Source organism: Seriola dumerili, unplaced genomic scaffold (genome assembly GCF_002260705.1).
Source record: "Seriola dumerili isolate Sdu_G_001 unplaced genomic scaffold, Sdu_1.0 BDQW01000017.1, whole genome shotgun sequence".
Lineage (NCBI taxonomy): Eukaryota > Metazoa > Chordata > Actinopteri > Carangiformes > Carangidae > Seriola > Seriola dumerili.
Window position 1 is genome coordinate 3984661 of NW_019174272.1, and position 18934 is coordinate 4003594.

An 18934-nucleotide genomic window follows, 5' to 3' on the forward strand; every position below is an offset into this window, starting at 1 on the left:
AATGCATGATGGCCAGCGTGTTTGTTTGTGTGTTTTTTTCCTTCTTGCAAGAGAAACAGAAGTAAAAACACAAACATACAAATAAGTGTATAATTACATCAGCTGTATCACATTTTTAACAGTCAACTGGTCCTGGTATGAATGTGGCCTTTTTTCATTTCCCTTACTTTTTTAAGGTAAACACAAGAAACTTGTGCTACAGAAAATGGACCAGACTCAGTGAATAGCTCCCTAAGCTTAACATCCTAAGTCCTATGATAACTATTAATTTAGCTATACAGACTAATGAGCAGCGATGACTAACATGTCTTTGGGGTCATCAGGTGGGAACCTCCTTTCACCAGTGTTTCGTCTAGTTGGTCCCACGACACCTCCAGGAGGCTAGACAGTGATCACTGGCGTCCCAGAGTCACTCCCCTAATGCCAGCCATCACTGCTCCTCACACCACGACTATTTTCTCCTTTATTTTGCCTATGCTACTACAAACAACACTATCATCAAATAGGACAAAACACACTAGCAGAGTCTTTACTAGTAAAGACATTGTCCAGTTATTTAGTTTATGCTCACTCTATCAATTTTATATATAAAATAAGAATAAATGAAATTAGAACTTTATGCATTATGTTTAGAAATTCATAATATAGATACCTGCATCATTACAACACACACATGCTTTGTTGTAAGAGGTCTTGATAATGCATTATGAGGTTTAATAGCAACAGTCATAAAATGTTACAAACATGAATCTGAAAACAGATTACTAAAAAATGGCATGTATCACAATTACTTATAATGACTGTATGTGTTATGCATAGAATGTAACAGTAATGTAATTGTAATGGGTGGAGACTGTGGATGGGTTATGGCTTGCTAAAATACCTTTATGTCTTCTCTGTGTCTGCTCCAAATAAAATAAGATTAGATTACATTTTCATGGGGTTTAAATATTTCGAAGTGAACATTTGTTTGGTGAAATAAATACAAATAAAATGAATAAATACAGAAATATCTTCATGATTTTCATTTTTATACAGAGCAGAGGAGACAGGCAGATTGGTCTGGGGAGTTTTGCAGTTACTCATTTGTGTATTTTGTGATGTATGAGGCACCTCAACATGTATGTTGATTGTACCAAACCACTATTCACACTTATATAGTTGTCTTTCCTCTGGTCCTCAACACATGTGATGGCCATATCTTGCATCTATAATGCGTAAAATCTCACATCACTTGAAGCAGACAATGAGCTGCCATGAAAATATCGGGCCATAACCACACTGTCCATTCAACATGATTATATGAAACAAGTGTGTGCTCATAATAACTTATTACCTAATATGACAAATGGGTCCATATGAAAAAAAGTGGACCTGTTAATCTGTTTGACAGATGCACATTCATTCATGCACATTCACAAGCATATATATATATGCACTCTGCAAGAGAGATAGTAATGCAGCCAGCCCACTTGTAAGTGTAACAAGACCCACCGCTTAAAAAAAAGGAGGGCTTCCATTGCAGTGGGTGGTTCATTCATGGCCAAAGTTCCTTGAAAATCCTACCAGCTTTGGGGGAGGTGGAATTAAGCAATGCTGGCGAGGGAAAGTTTTTTTCTTGACATGAGTTGTGCAGACATGACCTACATACATGCTGTTTATACGTGAATAAAGTGACCCAGACATAGCGGTGTTTCCCTTCATTTTTGATGCACACGACTCAAGCAAAGTCCTGATATGCCACTGTGCTTCTGTCAGAGATACATCACCTTGTGTGTTGATGTGGCCATGATACTACTGTCTACATTTTAAACCCTGGGAATATACCAACGTGGCAATATTTCACAACAGGCGGAGAAAAGTGCTACTCTCCTAAATAACTGCAAAAGAATACCCTCTTTAATTGAGGCTACATCCCGTCAACACTGTCTAAAAGGGGATTTATCGTGATGTCCACTGATAACACGGTATGAGAAATAAAATGTTCATGAAGACTGCACGAGCGTTAACAAAGTCCCTATTTGAGCACCGCAGATGTGAGTCCAAACACTGCGGGGACTTTTAGCCCTCTTCCCGGATCGTCCCTTGCTGGAACTCCGCCTCCACTTTGCTCGATTCGGTGGCAGAGCCCCAAACTTTCCAAGAAAAAAAAAAACTAGTTGAAACCGGGGTCTTGGCCGGACACATATAGCCTGCAGTCTGCAACTCCTCCTCTCTGAAGAGCAGTAAACATTTCTCTGGAAGAGGAGGCGCTTCTGCGGCTGCTGCTGTCGCTGCTCAACACTTCCCTTCTCACTTAAGTGCAAAAGTTCAAGAGTGCGCGGTGCATCTGGCTGGATCATGTTGTTGTGTTGACATGTTATGGTGATTGTGTCAAAGATGAAGTTGTTTTTTTTGAGTGTGCCTGCGCGTGCGTGTGCTGCAGCACAGATAAGTAGGGAGCACGTGCGTAATCCCAGTACAGAATGTTCCTTTCCACGTGTGGAGTATGAGCTGACGCACCAGCGCTGACCCCGCTCCCTTATATGATCACCCTCACAACCACAGGACAGACTGGAAGTTCCGGTCCAGTCAGCGGCCTCCTGTGTCAGCGCAGTCTGTTTATTCATGCAGAGAGGAACAGGAGGCAGTGCAGCGCAATGGCGACACAACAGTTAGCCTATAACAGGGCGGCGTGCAGCCTGTGGAGAGTTAATAACCCTGTGGCTGGTGAGAAATCACGAAACAGAAAAAAGTAGAGTAACAGAATCATATAGAAATTAATCGTAGGCAACATGCATGCAGAGGTGGAAAATAAAAAAAAGTACATTTACGTAAGGCGTGTAATTGTAGGCCACATGAGGATTTACATTTTATGTTACTGTAGGCTATACATACTGCATTTCAGCATACGGTTGTCTGTTGTATATGTATCTGTCCGTTACTTTACACACCACATGATCATTTTAATCCAGCTAAGTAAGTAGTGACTACTTTTACTTTAAATATTGTAAGTACATTTGCTGATGTACTTCTACCTAAATAGACTATTGAATGCAGGGTCTTCACTTGAAACATTTTTACTTAAGTTAAGGGACTTCTTCCACAACTGTATCTATGAGGATGGTGCAATTGAATTAAACACTGAAAATATGAATCTCGTAATTTGTGTCAGAGGTGTGCATTCATTGATTTTTGTGGCCTTGTGTGGTTCTGCCAATTACATTATACTGTAAGAGATATTGTGCCAAACGTGGCTCAACATCTTTCTGGCAGAGTATTAACAAAAAAGGGAACATTGCTTTACAAAGAAAACATTTATCACAGGACTACTGCACTGATTGTATTGTAATACAGGTGTGCAGGTATTGTGACCATAAAGCAGGGTGAAGCAAAGAGTTTGAAAGAAACATCTATATAAATGCAGAGGTGGTCCTTTTTAGTTTGTTTAAATCAACAAAGGGACACACAGGTGTTTATTGGGTGTTTTACAGACTTCAGAAGCTCAGCCCACCAGACCTGAGAGCCAGAGGTATACCATGAAGGAAAAAATAACTGTAAGAAAGATGCCTCAGGGCAGTGGGACAAGTTTTGACATTGCAGCAGCAACTGTCCCACTCATCTCACCAGCAGCCAATGGGAGGCGACAGTGGCACGCGGTGGGAGTCTGACATTCTGCCATAACTGCAGAACAGCTTGTGTGATGTGGCTCATTACTTGATGGTTTACACACTGTGAGCCTTTGTTGTTTTATGAGTTCTACAACATTGAGGTTAACAGCTCTCGCCCCCAGTTTGTAGCTTAAATCATAAAAAGGAGTGAAAGAAATGCAGATGTTCCTGATGTTTAGGTCTACAGGTTTTAGATCATCAATCCAATACTAAGGGTTAGGGTTAGGATTAGCTTGTGTGACAAACAACTCTGCTGGTCTTTTCTCATCGTTAAAACAAATACGATAGCACTAAACGCACTTCTAACTTTACATACATTTCTCACATCTGCCATACACATTATAAGTCTTTTTGTCATTGACCAGGGCAAAGTAAAAACAGGCGAGACACAGAATACCAATCTATTTAATTGTTTATTTAACAATGCATGCCAGACATGATCCTATTCACATTGAAGAATACAGATTTGTATTTGCATCCAAATACTCACTACTTTGATTTCATGTTATAATCTCGCTCTATCTTTCTCTCAGTCATCTTTACATGTTGTCTCTGTACACTCTGAGTGGAAGAACTGCATGCATTTAAAGGACATTACATAAAGTGTGATCAGCAGGGGAGTAAGTCCCTTTCGGTTGTAGAAGCACAACATCAGCAATTATTGCAGAAAAAACATAAATGCTCTTTATCTTATGAGTCACAGGTCGTCATAGGAGGGAAGCAGATCTGTTGATTATCATCATTTGCTCATGATTCCACAAAACTGTAAGATACAGTATAGGAAAATATTTAAAAAATACTGTACATTGAGATTCTGTTGGGTTGTGTTGTGTTGGCATGCCTCCCTGTTATTAGTGTAATCAACATTTCTGAATTCACACGCAGTTCATGTACACGCACATTCACACGTACGCACACACACACACCTTCTGTCAATACCTTCCGCAACAGCCATGTCAACATATCACAAAACCATTCGAGAATCATGTACACACAGACATATTTGCTGTCTCATATTCCTTACTGTAAGGATAAAGAAATAAGAAAAGAACATTTTGATTTCCTGTGACAGCAGGTCAAATAGAAGGGTCGAAACTCTCAGTCCGACATCTGTTTTTATACTTAGCCATGCAAAACTGAGCTGAACTGTACGACCGTTGCTTGGTTAGGCCTGTTTGTCACAGTTGTGTCGACAACAGATCAGTAGAGCACGGCTCAGCTCGTTTCCATTTGGTTTGGCGAATTTTGGTTGGATTCACTATGTAAGGGTCAACTGTGTATGAACAAAGCTCTCTATCAAAACACAATTCTCCATAAACCTCCTTATTGTTTGTACTGTCGGGAAGTTAAACTTCTATTAGTGAACAAGTCAATCAGGTATGAAGACATTCATTCATACACTATTGCCATTTCTGAAGACATAGAATACAAAATCTATAGATTCTCTACGATCCACAAAGCTTCAGGGTTAAACTCATAAAGCACAGTGTTTATATTGGAAGTCTGCTGTGGACAAACTCTTTTCTTTCTTTCTTTCCTTCCTTCCTTCCACCACCACGACTTCATGATATACTTACTACCTTGCATCACTGGGGTAATGTTGTCCCTGAGCATTGACTTGGGGTCAACCTTTCCTCTCTAAAACATACTGTAACCTACATAGTTGTTGAGGACATTGCAGATAAGTTCCTTTGTATGAATCGACCGACTACAACATCCTACTTGTCATCTTATAGGTATTTAAGTGTGTTACCCCCCGGTCTGTCCAACCTAAATGATCCATACTGACCATGTGTCAACAGTACAATTTATGTTGGTGTTGTAGTTACTGGGTTAAAGGGGCATTCCACTGTTTGTACAAATAAAAGCCAGTTTACAGTTGTATGATGATATATTTTGTAGTTCTGAAGGGAGTTTTCTGACATTTAAGAAAATAACCCTGATGTTCAGTTAGCTTTGGAGACTTGAGGATCAGGAATTTGAAATTTGTACGTATTTAATGATGAGGCAAGGTCTCATAAAAAAGATGCTACTCAGCTGCATTATGGAAATTGTAGAAGCTTGACCCATACTTGGGACTAAAAGTTAGGGTATCTTGGCCTTTGTTGCTTCAATTTTAACCATTCTTTTCTTAAATCTGTCTCTTGTAAGTTTAGGGAAGTACTGTACTAAATCGCTGGGGCACCCCTTTAAAGTTTAGGTCAGGTTTAGCAGGAATGTTAACAGTTTGGATCATCCAGCAGGCTGGGTTGTAACACAGAGATAAGTCAAAGCTTTCAATTCAAGCAAGAAAATAGAATTAATGCAGCAGCACCAACTTCATGGTGATGCTTTATCCTCATACATATGTCTCAGTTTCATGTGCAAATAATTTTTTTTCTTTAGCTATGAATTATTTTCAATCATATCGCTTTATGTGTTTGGGTGGATTCAAATAAATGTCCATACAAGCAATGACACAGTCTACTAATAACAACAGTCCCCTACTCTGTACAGCAGAAGTGTTTAAAGAGAACAACAAAGGTCTATGAGAGTATGCAAAAGCCAAATGTTGAAAATAATTACTGATATTCGGGCTCTGTGATTAGAGAAGAAAAAGAAACAGATGAGAAATTTCACAGACTTTTGAATCACTTCAGTCCCCACATACTCATCGATGCCCAAAAGGCACCCTAAGTTTGGTATACTGGCAACTGTGTATTGCCATGTCAACTTTACATTAGAAAATTCTCATAAGCTGCTTGATAAAACGTACAATAAAAACTACTTTAAATACTTTAAATATGATTGAAATGTACAGTATATCAGACAATTCTATATTTAATAAATAATATAATACATCAGCATTTAGTGCATGTAGATGGTCATCTTTTATTAAATTTAAAAGTTTAATTAGAAAATACTTAAAATTCGACAAAAATATCACTGAGTAGATATAAATATTAATTTTGTAATTCAAACAGGCATTTACTGTAATTATCAATGAGCAAGAAAATGTCAATAAATAGAATCAATCTCAAAATAAATGCAACATGATTAAAATGAATTGTAATAGCGAGGAAATATAAAACATAAACATAAAAAAATCAGTAAGAATTCTATTAATTAATTATCTTATCTTTACAAAGCTATCAGAGAAGGACTTCTTCTTCCCCTCCAGACTTCTTCCACTAGAATAAAAAAATGAGAAAATTTTAAAACACTGATCTGGCTTTCATCTTTTAATAATAATAGTCCCATTTTTCATCCTCCATGTCACTTAAAATGCACGCCTTTCTTAAATCTCAGCTAGAATGCATATACTCGACAGCTTATTCTCAAGCTTTATTTTTTTCATAAAGTAAACTCATAAATGAGCTGTTTCTTAAGAAACCTCTTCTTGACCTGTGTATGATTTATAATAGGCTTAGTCATGGGGCAACTGCTTTCTTTTAAAGTCTGCTTTTGCAGTGGCTGGCTTTAAATGCAATAAAAAATAAATAAAGGAGAAAAGCAAATGAATGACAGTTATGGAATAGATGAAGGACGGATCCATTAGGTGTAGGTGGGTATAAAACCATTGCAACATAATGCCACTGCCAAAACCTGAAGGAGGAGTTGCTGGGCTACAAGAGAGCTACGATTGGTTGAATGGAAGGATTTTTGGTGTCAGGTGCAGGCAAAGAAGGTTCATATCAGGTTCGCCCAGCAAGCATTGGTTCTGAAGTAGGCTCACAGCGCCCTCTTGTCCCCATTTTTTGCAATTGCACTTGTTAAAGCTCTCTGGGGTCAGGTCTGAAGATAAGTTTATTTCCAAGTGATATGTAGGACTTCACTGACCATGTATGTGTGTAGACATGTAAATAGGCATGTGAATGTCAACATGCACTTCAAAACAAAACTCTTCTATCTCATTTCCTTTCTTATGCATTGGCCTTCAAAGCACTGCCTGCCGTCATTTGCTTTACTAATATAGACTCATGCCTTGAATCTGTGCCCCAATCACGAGCTGTAAAACACTGGATATTGTCACGTGCTGAGCTCAGTCTTCATGTCACAATTTCTTCCTCACTTCTTCCTGATAGCTTCTAGCTATTCACTCTTATCACGTGGCTAATCAAATGCAGATTTTACTTTCCCAGTCACTGCATGATACAGATCGCTGACACTGGACAGCCATGACTGGAAACATGTGACAGCGTAATGACCTTTTGTCTGGAGTATGTTGAAACACTGCTTTCTTCTTCTAGCTGATCTGACAAAAGAAATAAAAACTGTTCTACTACAATATGTGAACAAAAAACAAATTTGATATTTCTTTGCAAAAAGATAAATATTGATTATTTGAAAGATGTGTTAGTGTATCCAGAGGTAAGTTGTTGCCATCATTTCCAATGCAACCACGAGGGGTTTCAAACACTTCACTGATTTCCTTTATGAAGCAGCCAGAAATGTTAGCTTCTTTCTGTTTGCTTGTGCTGGGGTCTTAGGGTGGAGTTAGAAAAATGTATTTAAAGTGAAAGTTTTGTGACAGTAATGACACTATGCTAAGACAAAATGACAAAATGAGGTGGTTGTTTTATCTTTCTTTCTCCTCGCTCTGTCTCTCAGACTGGACAGTTTCTACAATATAATGCAGCTAAGAGTAACAGTACACTTTCTCTGACTAACGTGATGGATATGTGATGTAACACAGTGACAGATGTCTACTTGACGTAAAGGTGGTGGGTGGAAGACATACAGTACAAATACACCTTCCATTGCCATAACACCCCACTGAGAGTTACTTAGCTACAAGAGGAGGTAAAAACTAGTCTAGATTCATAGCTCTTTGTATTTGACTGGTGTACAGTAGGACCCCTACATCTCCCATCCCTTTCCCCCGATTCATGATCCAGGGTAAAGTTGCCCTCCAGCACGTACTATGAATAAACTTTTATCCTCTTTCTAACCTAAAACATAAGTGAAAAAACTGTAGCTCTGGTCCAGATCACCATCTATGGGCAACTTCACCCTGTTTTCACTTGTGCCCTCAGTTTTCCTCCCTGGTCCTATCAGTGTGTGAGTGTGCTGATCAGTGTCCTTGTCACGTGTAGTTTTGTCTATCAAAACTGCGGAAAGCTGATGGAGTGGCCAGCTTCCTCATGGAGAGGCTGTCAGTCTTGGCTGTTTCAGGCCGTGCTCCAGACTTGCTCCTGAGGAAGGGGTTTCTGGTTCCTGCCAGACCCCGGCCCCCAGCCCCAGGCCCCCTGTCTGCCCCCAGACCCGGTCCCCTCTCCATCCTCTCACTCACCGACAGGCTCTTCCGGTGCGGAGGGGCCAGCGTGAGGGAAGGATGGGAGTCATCTGAGGAGCAGCTGTTTGCTCGCTCCAGCCTGGAGAAGGGGGAGCAGAGAGGGGCCCCACTGGGCCCGCCAAGGCCCCCAAGGCGAGGCGTATCAGGGGCTGGAATCAGGTCCTCAGGGTCCTCTGGATCAGACTCTGTGTGGCTAAGCTCTGCCTCTCTCTCTGGGTGAGAGGAACCAATGTCTGACGGCTTATCAAAGGGGAATGAGGTGGATCCTCCAGGGGAGTGTGAGCGTTCTGCAGGAGCGTATGGAGCTGAGACACAGCGTGTATCGATGCAGTCAGTGATGCTGGTGTACTCTGCAGCTTTTACCTGGACTCCTGCCCCCAGTCCACCATAGCAGCCTCTTGGTGTGAACATGAGGCTGTGGGATTTGACCAGAGAAGGCTCGTCCAGGAATGCTGTGCCTGCCGTAGAGAGGTAGCGACTGCTCTTAGAGCGTTCGAGCAGCCCTGCTGAGGGAGGTGGGGATGGTTCTATGTCCCAAGGGGGTAAGGTGGTGTCTGGTAAGAGGTGGGCTGAGCACAACGACAAATCAGCAGCTGCACTGTCATCAAACATAGCTCCAGCTGTGCCGCTGCTGCCTGCAACGCCCTCCGAGTGCCTGTCGCCCAATCCGCTGGTGGCAGCGCTGCTGAAGTCCCGGCCTCCCGGCATCACCGTCTCCATGATATCTGACTGCAGCGAGGAGTCTCTCTGGAGCGGTGGGACCACACGGAGAGGATCCAGGAAGACCTCTGAAGGCCCCACCTCCTCAGAAGTTGAGACATAGATATCAATGCATGATGATGGACGGTGCTGCTGGGAGACCGACAACGTTGCCAGGGGGAGGGGCTTAGACTCCTTGGGGGCGGCAGTTGAGGACACAGATTGTGAGCTGTTGGCTCGGTGGAGACTGAGTGAGCGCTCTTTGAAGAAGCTCTCAGCTCGCTCAGCTCCACTCGCACGTTCACCACCGCGACCACCTCCGACATAAAATGAGTGGCTTCTTGTGCGTGTGGTCATGCCAGTGGGAGAGGGAGGGGACATGGAGCCCTCAGCTGTTCCCTCCAGTGCCTCCTGTAGACGGTAGGCATTCCCCTCTGTGCTGTTAAAGCTGCTTTGACGGAGGATGTATGCTGCTTCTGGGCACTCACCCTGGCGGAGTATGTATGCAGAGTCTGTGCAGTCAGATGAAGTCCTGGAACGTGCTTTGTTGACCTCACCACGTTCAACCCCTGTCACACGCTCTAGTGCCACGGCAATTCGTCCAATCAGCTCCTCCATTTGTGCCAGACGAATATCAACAGTCTGCAGTGAAGCCTTCATGAAGTGTTCCCTCTCATTGACTTCCTCCAGACGCATTGCCATGTTTTCCACCCTGATAGAGTAGAGAAGAAAGTAGAGCAACGACATTAAAAGCACTGGAGTGGGAAGAACAGCAGAGGAAAGTGGTGGAGAAAATGTTGACAGAGAGAGACCACCACACTGCAGCAAAAGCAAAAAAAAAGGAAATAATAATAGTAATACAATAACAAACTGATGAAACACAATTTTCAGTGACAACATATACAGTATGGTACAGTTGGAAATGCACTGCAATTATAAAAGGACATATAACACAAAACACAACAGAAATGTTTAAAGGGAAAAAAAATGCTGAATGCTATGCCATGCTCATGCTATCTGAGTGTTAAAAACTGGAGTAAACACTCTGCTTAGTTCAATAACGCTATTGATCTACATACATTGAAAGCTTATGGGTTAGGCTGCCAATAACTGGCTTTCCTGATAGGGAAATATGCACTTGTTTTTGTCCCATGTGTGCAGTCAGTCACAGTCCAAGTCTTTGTGGTCATTTCAAAATAAGGAGCAGCAGTTCAGCCACTGGCATCCCTTAAAACATTTCAGATTTGTTTTATCTTAGTTCTGTGTATGTACTGTATATGGCAGCATGTATATTTGCTTCTCTTTTCTGTATTTGCACTGAAATGCTAAATGCGGCGCAAAGAAAAAAGAAGTGTGTGTTGTCGAATTGATGAAGATGTTTTTTTTTTTTTTTTCTTAAGTTGCAGTGCGATAAGCTCTCAGTGCCGCTGTATATAACAATTCTCCATAGGCTGAAACCTACAGGGAGGGCATAGACATAGTTTTTCATTGTAGTCCTTTCTGACCTTTCAGAAGTGACTCTGATCCGCTCATCATTTGAGGAGTGGAATCTGTCATCTTTCTCTCTGAAGTACTCTTCTATACATTGCTCCTCAAAGTCATGGACTTTCTTCAGCTCATCCTCTGTGATGAAAAGCTCTGTGGATGAAAGAGTTTGAGTGATAATGCAACATTCTCATATTTATCTGTTTGGTAGTATAATGATAGCCGAAATATACTGTATGATACTGTATATACACTCAGTCACTCACTCAGTCCATAGTCCCTCTCGTCGTCGTCATGCTTGCGCCAGCGACAGCACAGGTGCTTGAGGACCATGGTTATGTGACTGAAGATGATGAGGGGTGGAGGAAGGACTGGCCGTTCATGGAAGGTCATAATGAGCTGGTAGCGCTGGAACTTCCAAACCTGGTTGGAAATGGACTTCACCTCGAAGAATGTATTGCTGTGATAATAACAGACAGATATGCCATACCAACCGAGGATTAACTTATTGTAGGTAAACCATACATCATGTTCTTCTCAGATAAACATATACAGATCTGATTGGTTGTTGAATTGATTTCTTCACTTAGCATGCTGCTGCACTGCAGAGCCAAGTTCAGACACGGAGTATGTGGAAATAGAAATTAAGGCATTGCCCAACACAATAAATGATTGCTGTAATGCGTAATGTGATTAAACCTTCAATTTAACGATTGTTTTTTCCTTTGTGCACTTTTTGGTAATCACCCAGACAAATGTGAGGACGAGGATGATCGCCTTGCTACATGGATTATTCAGAGGCACAATAACAGATCATTAGCATGGTAATGTCTCTCTGGAAGAAGCACCATCCTGTTCTGATAATACAATTTGCAGCCAGCCTCCAATGACTGTGGCTTAACAGCAGCCCAAACAGAAACAACAATTTCACTTTCTATCTCACGCTCACTCGCACACGCTCACTCACACTCACACACACACACACACACACACACACACACACACTGCATAAATTAGACTATGACTAACATGTCTGAGTGATACAGTTTTGGAGAGAGCGTTGGAGAACAGCGATAAATCACTTCTGTCATCATGCTGCCAAAATAAGTGTCTTTCAGGTCTGTGTGCAAAGCATTACTTTCTCAAGTTTAGAAATTATTTGTGCGTTTACGTACTTGAACACAGCTATGAGAAGGTTGACCAGCAGTATGTTGGCCACCAACAGATAGCAGGCCATGATGGCTGGGACAATCCACGCACCCGTCTTACAGGGAGGCAGGGCCACCACCACCCCATCCTCTGTAGTGATGTTCTGCCCACAGGGGGCTGCACGCCGTCACAAAGTAAATACACAAACATACAAGTTAATACAAGAGTTAGGGTTAAAGTATGTCTTTAGATACAGACTTGAATCCATCAAAATAATGTTTTAGTATAAAAATTTAGGTGCATGACAAATTAGAAAAACATGCAGACATATTACATGAACAGAAGACACAGCAAGAAAAATAAAACATATAGTGAAATAAAAACTAAGCAAATTAAAAAAGACATGAAACATTCAAAGATGAACTGTAGATTGAGTGATAACAAAGAGACAAAAACAAAGGGACAAGCTGACCTGAAAATACCAAACAAAATGCATAAGTACATATTTTGCAAACAAACAAGAAGCATAATTTGTTTTTATGCTTCTTCTCTTAAAGAGGGGACTGGAAAGAGCGGACACAATAATGGTAGGGGCTCATGTTCAGAAAAGTGCATCTTAAAACAAAATAGACACATAAAAAAAAAAACATTCATCATGTGTCATCACAATTTGTGCCTCCAATATATTTAAACATGTATTCAATGTTTAAAATATATTGTCACATATGTGTGCCATAGCTTCATTCAGCAATGGTTGATTGCTCTGAATCATTTGAAATGTATTCAGGATACATAGTATGTTTTTTCCATCTGTGATGGTTCAGTTGCTGTGGCTTATCTGGGGAACATTCGGGATTTGTTCTTTGTTTGTTTGCCTTTGAGATTCATTCTAGTCATGCTCCTCATTGCTTGATGTTCAATTGTTTCACACAATGCAGCCCAAAGACAGAGAACTGAAGTAATTTTTCTATTTTTTTTTTAAATTTTTACCTTAAAAAAAATTTGGATTTAAAAACTCTGACAACTGAACCACGTGAAAAAACAGATTATAGATGATGGAAGGTGGCTGATAGACATGTTCTGCTGTGGGTGTTTACATGTTATGTGTGTGTTTTATTCGTGCATGATATGATATTCATGTTTAAATCTGAATGCTTACTTATGCTAAATGTTGGCTATATTGGTAGAAGAATTTTGGCAATGTTGCAATTGCTCCAGTGAGAAGCTGAGCCAGCGTAAAGGAAGGGTGACATGGTTTATGTGACAGACGGTGTTAACATGGCAGGGTCACTTCCTCAAATAAAACTAATTAAAAGTTGAGAGAAAAAATGGGTAGAAGAAACATCAAGGGAATATCAAATTTTACAACTTTGATAGTTCCTCTTGCTGTTTGAACATAAATACAAAAAATAAAGACATTAGAAAACATCTGAAAAGTGCTACTGCCATGTAACAGTGCCATTTGCCAGCCAGTGCCAAAATTAGTCAGGGTAAAGTTGCCTACAGATATAGCCTCGGGTCAAGCTACTCATTGTCTCAGTCAAAGATTCGGAGAGGACCGGTGATCCCATAGAATCTGGCCTTGTTTCACTTCAGATTCTCCTGAACTGGTCTCTGGTATTTACAGAAAATGCTGCTGATAAACAGTAGCTGACCCAAGATACCAACACATGGGGGCAACTTTAACCTTAGAGCGTGTGGAGCCGCATGCACACTTTTGTCTCAAGTGTCCTCTAGTGCTGGGAGTGGGCATGACATGGTGGTAATGTGAGGATGATGAAGGAGAGGTGGGATAGGTAGATGTGGTTAAACTGAGGTCTGTATCTATAGATTTACTGGGATTTTGACTGCATTGGGCAATGTGGGATGGACCGTTATTACGCCAGGTTCCGTGAGTTCGAAAGTAATTTTCGACCAGCCAGAGTTTTTCATTCAGCCTGTGCTGTAACTTCCTACTATGCATATCTGAAACAAAGAATGAAAACATTATTTCAGATCTCTTCTCTTTGGGCCACTCCTCGCATTCTGTACACACCCATCATATATACTACCATACAAATAGACAACAGAACAGCACACAAATACACTCTCACTCTCAGGACATTTTCTCACAGACACTGCTTGCAGTCTATTTTTAATTTATTGAGTCAAAATGTCACTCTGTCTACATGGTATAAAAAAAACGTAGAGACAAAATAGGTCAAGACAAAATGACAGTAGGCATTAATGTCCTTTCGTAACAAGCTAAGTAATGGTGGTGTAAAAAGATTTGTCAAGAATTTCCCTAATTCATTATCACTATGATTGCAGATGCAATTTGCCTTGTACTAAAGTGTTTTTAATATGTGTGTTACAAGAGGACATCTTCCAGTAACCTGTGGAAAAATGACTGAAAACTAAGTTAGTAATTCTGCACTGAGATACATATGTATTCAGGAACTATCCTCCCCTGAATCAACAGAGATGAAGTTAAATCAATAGCTCTGAAACTCTGGCCCTGAACTTACGGTCAATCTGGTCGGCAAACACCTCTCCGTAGATCATCCAGTAAGGCATGAAGAAGATGTTCCTAGCTAGCATCCAGGATGGGTCTTCATTAGGGTTAAGGATGGCCTGACGCGCCACCCCAAAACTCATCAGCACCACCAACATGATGATCACAAAATACATCATGTCGATCATCTGACAGAGGGAGAGGGGGGTAGAGGAGGGTTGTCAAAGAGAGAAGGGAAGGGGTGAGTGGTTTAAGAAGAGAAAAAAATGAATAGCAGTTGGTAAGAATGTTTATAGAAAGGAATGATGATAGAACAAGAAGGAATGGATAAAGCGTAGAAAGCAGTAATGAGGCAAGACAGGGGAACAGGAAGGGAGTGTGCTGGAGAAACAGTTTAAGTGTGATGAATTCTGGTCTGAAATGCATTTTTTGATTGCTATTCCTTCCTGAGTCTTGGTTGGTCAATCAAACTTCAATTAAATTTGCTCTGGAATGAAACTGAAAGTCAACATTTAAAATGCACTTAATTTAGGTTAATCCCAGATTGATTAGGGAAGTTACAGCGCTGAAGCAGGGGAAAACCCTTCCTCTGAGCTAGTTTATTTCCACTAGGCTTTGCTACACAGTGTATTTTTGGATTAAGGCTGTCATCTATTGTCTTTCTGGAAAGCTGGAACAGCCCTTTGTGTAAGAATGCAGTTTGCAAGTATGGTGACTGTATTTACAATTCAGAATTTGTTTTTCTTTATTTCTCTTCTCTAACTGCTTTGACTCAAAATCATCTTACGGTGCCGCAGTATCATAAATGCCAATTATCTGACCAAGTCGTTGAATGCAAATCCAAATCTCTCTCTCTCTCGCTCTCTAACTAATTGCTGATTTTAATATCAAACAGAGTTTGACTCCAGTGGTACACAGCTCATGTTAATGGCAGTCAAACATCAGACAGATGTTTGACTGAGTTGGGTCTTTGATCCTTTGCTAGTTTTGTCTTCATGTATTTTTCAGAGGTTCTGGTCTTGTTCTCTCTGAGATCAAACAATAAGGTTAAGAGGAATGGAGGTTGGATGGGGCCTGCACACCACGTACAAATTATGCCTCTGTAATCATGGTACACAGTTAACTCCTAATCACGATTAATCAGGTTGAGTGAAGTCAGAAAGTACAAACAGTCAGATATGAATGAAGAATAGATAATGTGGAGAAAAAATGTGAGAAGTACTATAGATAGAAAATAAAAAGACAAACAAACACACACGTCACCACCCCTGCCTCTTCTCACCATCTTGCCAATCATCATCACATAAGGACCCAGGTACTTGTTGACTCCAAAGATGTCGAGCAGCCGGATGTACCAATAGATAATGTTAACGCAATAGATGACCCGCCCGTAGCTCATGAGAGGCGGCTCCTGGAGACGCAGAACCATGCCGACCGAGAATATGAGGATGGCCATAAGGTCTGTGATGTTCCAGTACTCCTGAAGCCACACCTTCACCTTCTGTAATAACTTCCCCGGCTCTGACATCAGGATCTGGAGGAGGTTTAGAGAGAAATTAGTAGAGAAAGGAAAACAAGAGATGGATGCTGAAATGCAGGTGATGGAACGAAGTATTCACTGAATGGAAAAACTGAAAAGTGATTGAAATAGAATAGAAAAATAGAAATACATTATATCACGACCACCATAAGAGGGCAGTATGAGTTCACCAATGAGAGAATGTAGTCAGATGTGACACAATGATTAATGCATTTCATACACTTACAGTACAAACACAGCCACAGAGTGAGACTGAGCCAGATAGTCTCATATGGCCACACACCTCTATTTTCTATTTACTTTTTCTTTCTTTGTTTTCCCATCTCTATTTATTGCCATATCCACAACCCTCCCCCTTCCATTCTGTTTCCCTTTGACCTTCTCTACTGCTCCTACAGAAGCCCTGAAAGGCAAGTGAGAAAAATAAATTCTGGTGATCTATTTTCATCACAAGAGAAAAAAAAGTTTTGCCAGGATAATCTTTCTAAAGTGTCTTAATTTTTTATAAATCTGTGAAACAAATGGAAAAAAACTTTTGCCATGCCAAAGTAATGTTCTACCGGGATTATTTTTGTAACTTCCTTTTTTTGTCATTCATAAAAAAAGTAAAAACTTTTACCAGGTGGTTGAAAACAGTTTTGCCAGGTCCATTCTCTATTTTTGTTTTTATCTGTGGCAACAGATGAAAAGATTTTGGCAGGTGAATTCTTTTCTTTTTTTTTTTGTCAAAAGTGTTGCTGTTGTAATATCCAGCCACAAGAGGCTGAAGTGCACCACTACCCCAGTCTAAATAGGACTAAAAGCATATATATGTGTACATGTATAAGTGTTGTGTGTTGGCACATTCTGTAACATTACTGCCATGTCTTTCTTTTGGCTAGAAATGTATTTTAATTGGTGCTAATCTTCCATTAGCATTAGCGATGCTGCTGTTAGCTGTTAGCCCACTATCCTGGCAAAACCTGTTTTTTCCATCTGTTCTTAAGTCATAAACACAGGAGAGATCAGACTCAGATTTAGATCAGACTTGGAAAATGAAAATGGATCACCAGAAAAAAATTTTTTCCCTTGCCTCTCAGAGCTTCCACCTCAATGATCCAATCACTGTTTTCCCCATTTACTTTGAGCTGTTTGATGATATGGACATGATGCTTAGCCTCTGCCCTCCAGGCAGGTAGGCGACATTATGGTGACAAGCCTCAGGTCTTCAGTTCAGTGGTGTAGAAATTATTATTGAATGCTCAATACAGTTCTACATTCACTGTGCACATTTGCATGCAGCCACTACAAGGATCGAGTGTACCTCTCTCATCTTCTCGATGCCATTGGTGAAGATATAAGCGATGACGATCCACTCCTGAGGAGAAGGCCACAGGTCCATCTTGACCAGGACAATGTAGTTGAACAACATCAGGTAGCCAACGTATGCCATCTACATAAAACACAACGGTGTGGGAAATCAGCAGGGACACATTGATGGTTATGTGCTTGTGTTAGTGTGTGTGTTTGTACGCTTTTCCCACATTAGCAAACTGTACATCAATAAAGTTCAATTCTCTCTCTGCAAACAAACGGGCTCGAAGGCGAATGTGAAAAGGGTTTTTGTGTGTAACTGCTCAAATTAAACGCTTATTTAATGAATGGCTGACCCTCATTACACCTCCCTTTAATGCAGTTTTTCAGATCTGATAATAGAGATTTGATGTCAAGGCACTGATTGCTGTGCCTCCACACTTGGCCTGAAAATGTCCATTACTTGTCTCCTGTGGCTGTAACTATTTAAATCCATGTCAGCTGTCCACTTTAATTTTTCCTAAACATAGATAGATAGAAAGATAGAAAGATAGAAAGATAGATAGATAGATAGATAGATAGATAGTTGGGCGTATTAATTCCCACAGCGAAAGCCAACTGTCATAGCAGCCAGATGCATTAAAGTACATATATCAACTGGTACATGAAGACAGCAGCTAAGATGAATAAGCAGAAAGATTAATGAATGGATAAGTGGGAGCATTGACTGATAGTCCGGCTATGAATAATGTACAGATGAAGGCATAAAGTGCTGAAGATTAATAACATCCAGATACAGTCAATATTGTAGTTTGCAAAGTGTGAAGTGATTAGAATAATAAATTAAAAGGTAAGTCAAGTGATCAGATAAAGTGGTAAGAATTTATAATAAAGACAAGTTTAGTCCACAAGCAGCTCACTGTCAGCGGGCCTGGCAAAAGCAGATGAACTGTAGAGCTACGTGTGTGCTGTGGCTCATTACAATCCAGACTAGATCAAATTTGGATCACAATGCAAGCCTAACCATCTAAAGATTAGTCCCCAGAAGGCTTGACACATATGCATATAAAACCCATTTTTACATCTCTTTCTCATACATGGGTTCTGTCATTACTGGATTTCAATCAGATTGATGACACTTTTGATGACCTTTAATGGTTTCCAGCAATTAGTGATTCAGTATTCTCTAGGACTGTTTAAATTATATGAATATATTTGAATTGATTTGGACAGCTAGGGTTAACCGGTTAGCCGTTAAAAGCTTTCACATATTTAAATAGCATATTTAAGTAATAAAAAATGTAGACTTGTGACTTTCTTCCAGTTTTAAATTAAGCATTCCACTGAAG

The 18934-nt window shown here is 40.5% G+C and overlaps 1 protein-coding gene across 1 annotated transcript in view; it reads right to left on the reverse strand.

Annotated features, from left to right (window-relative positions):
* Positions 1-8517: 8517 nt before the first annotated feature.
* LOC111226390 (transient receptor potential cation channel subfamily M member 3-like) overlaps positions 8518-18934 on the reverse strand; it is a 114130-nt gene continuing 103713 nt past the window's right edge. The window contains exons 19-25 of the mRNA XM_022751508.1: positions 17596-17724; positions 16035-16286; positions 14766-14940; positions 12285-12435; positions 11376-11569; positions 11130-11262; positions 8518-10336 (exon numbers count right to left, since the gene is read on the reverse strand). Of these exons, the coding sequence (XP_022607229.1) occupies positions 8716-10336; positions 11130-11262; positions 11376-11569; positions 12285-12435; positions 14766-14940; positions 16035-16286; positions 17596-17724 (2655 nt within the window). The 3' untranslated portion in view covers positions 8518-8715. The remainder of the gene's footprint in view (positions 10337-11129; positions 11263-11375; positions 11570-12284; positions 12436-14765; positions 14941-16034; positions 16287-17595; positions 17725-18934) is intronic.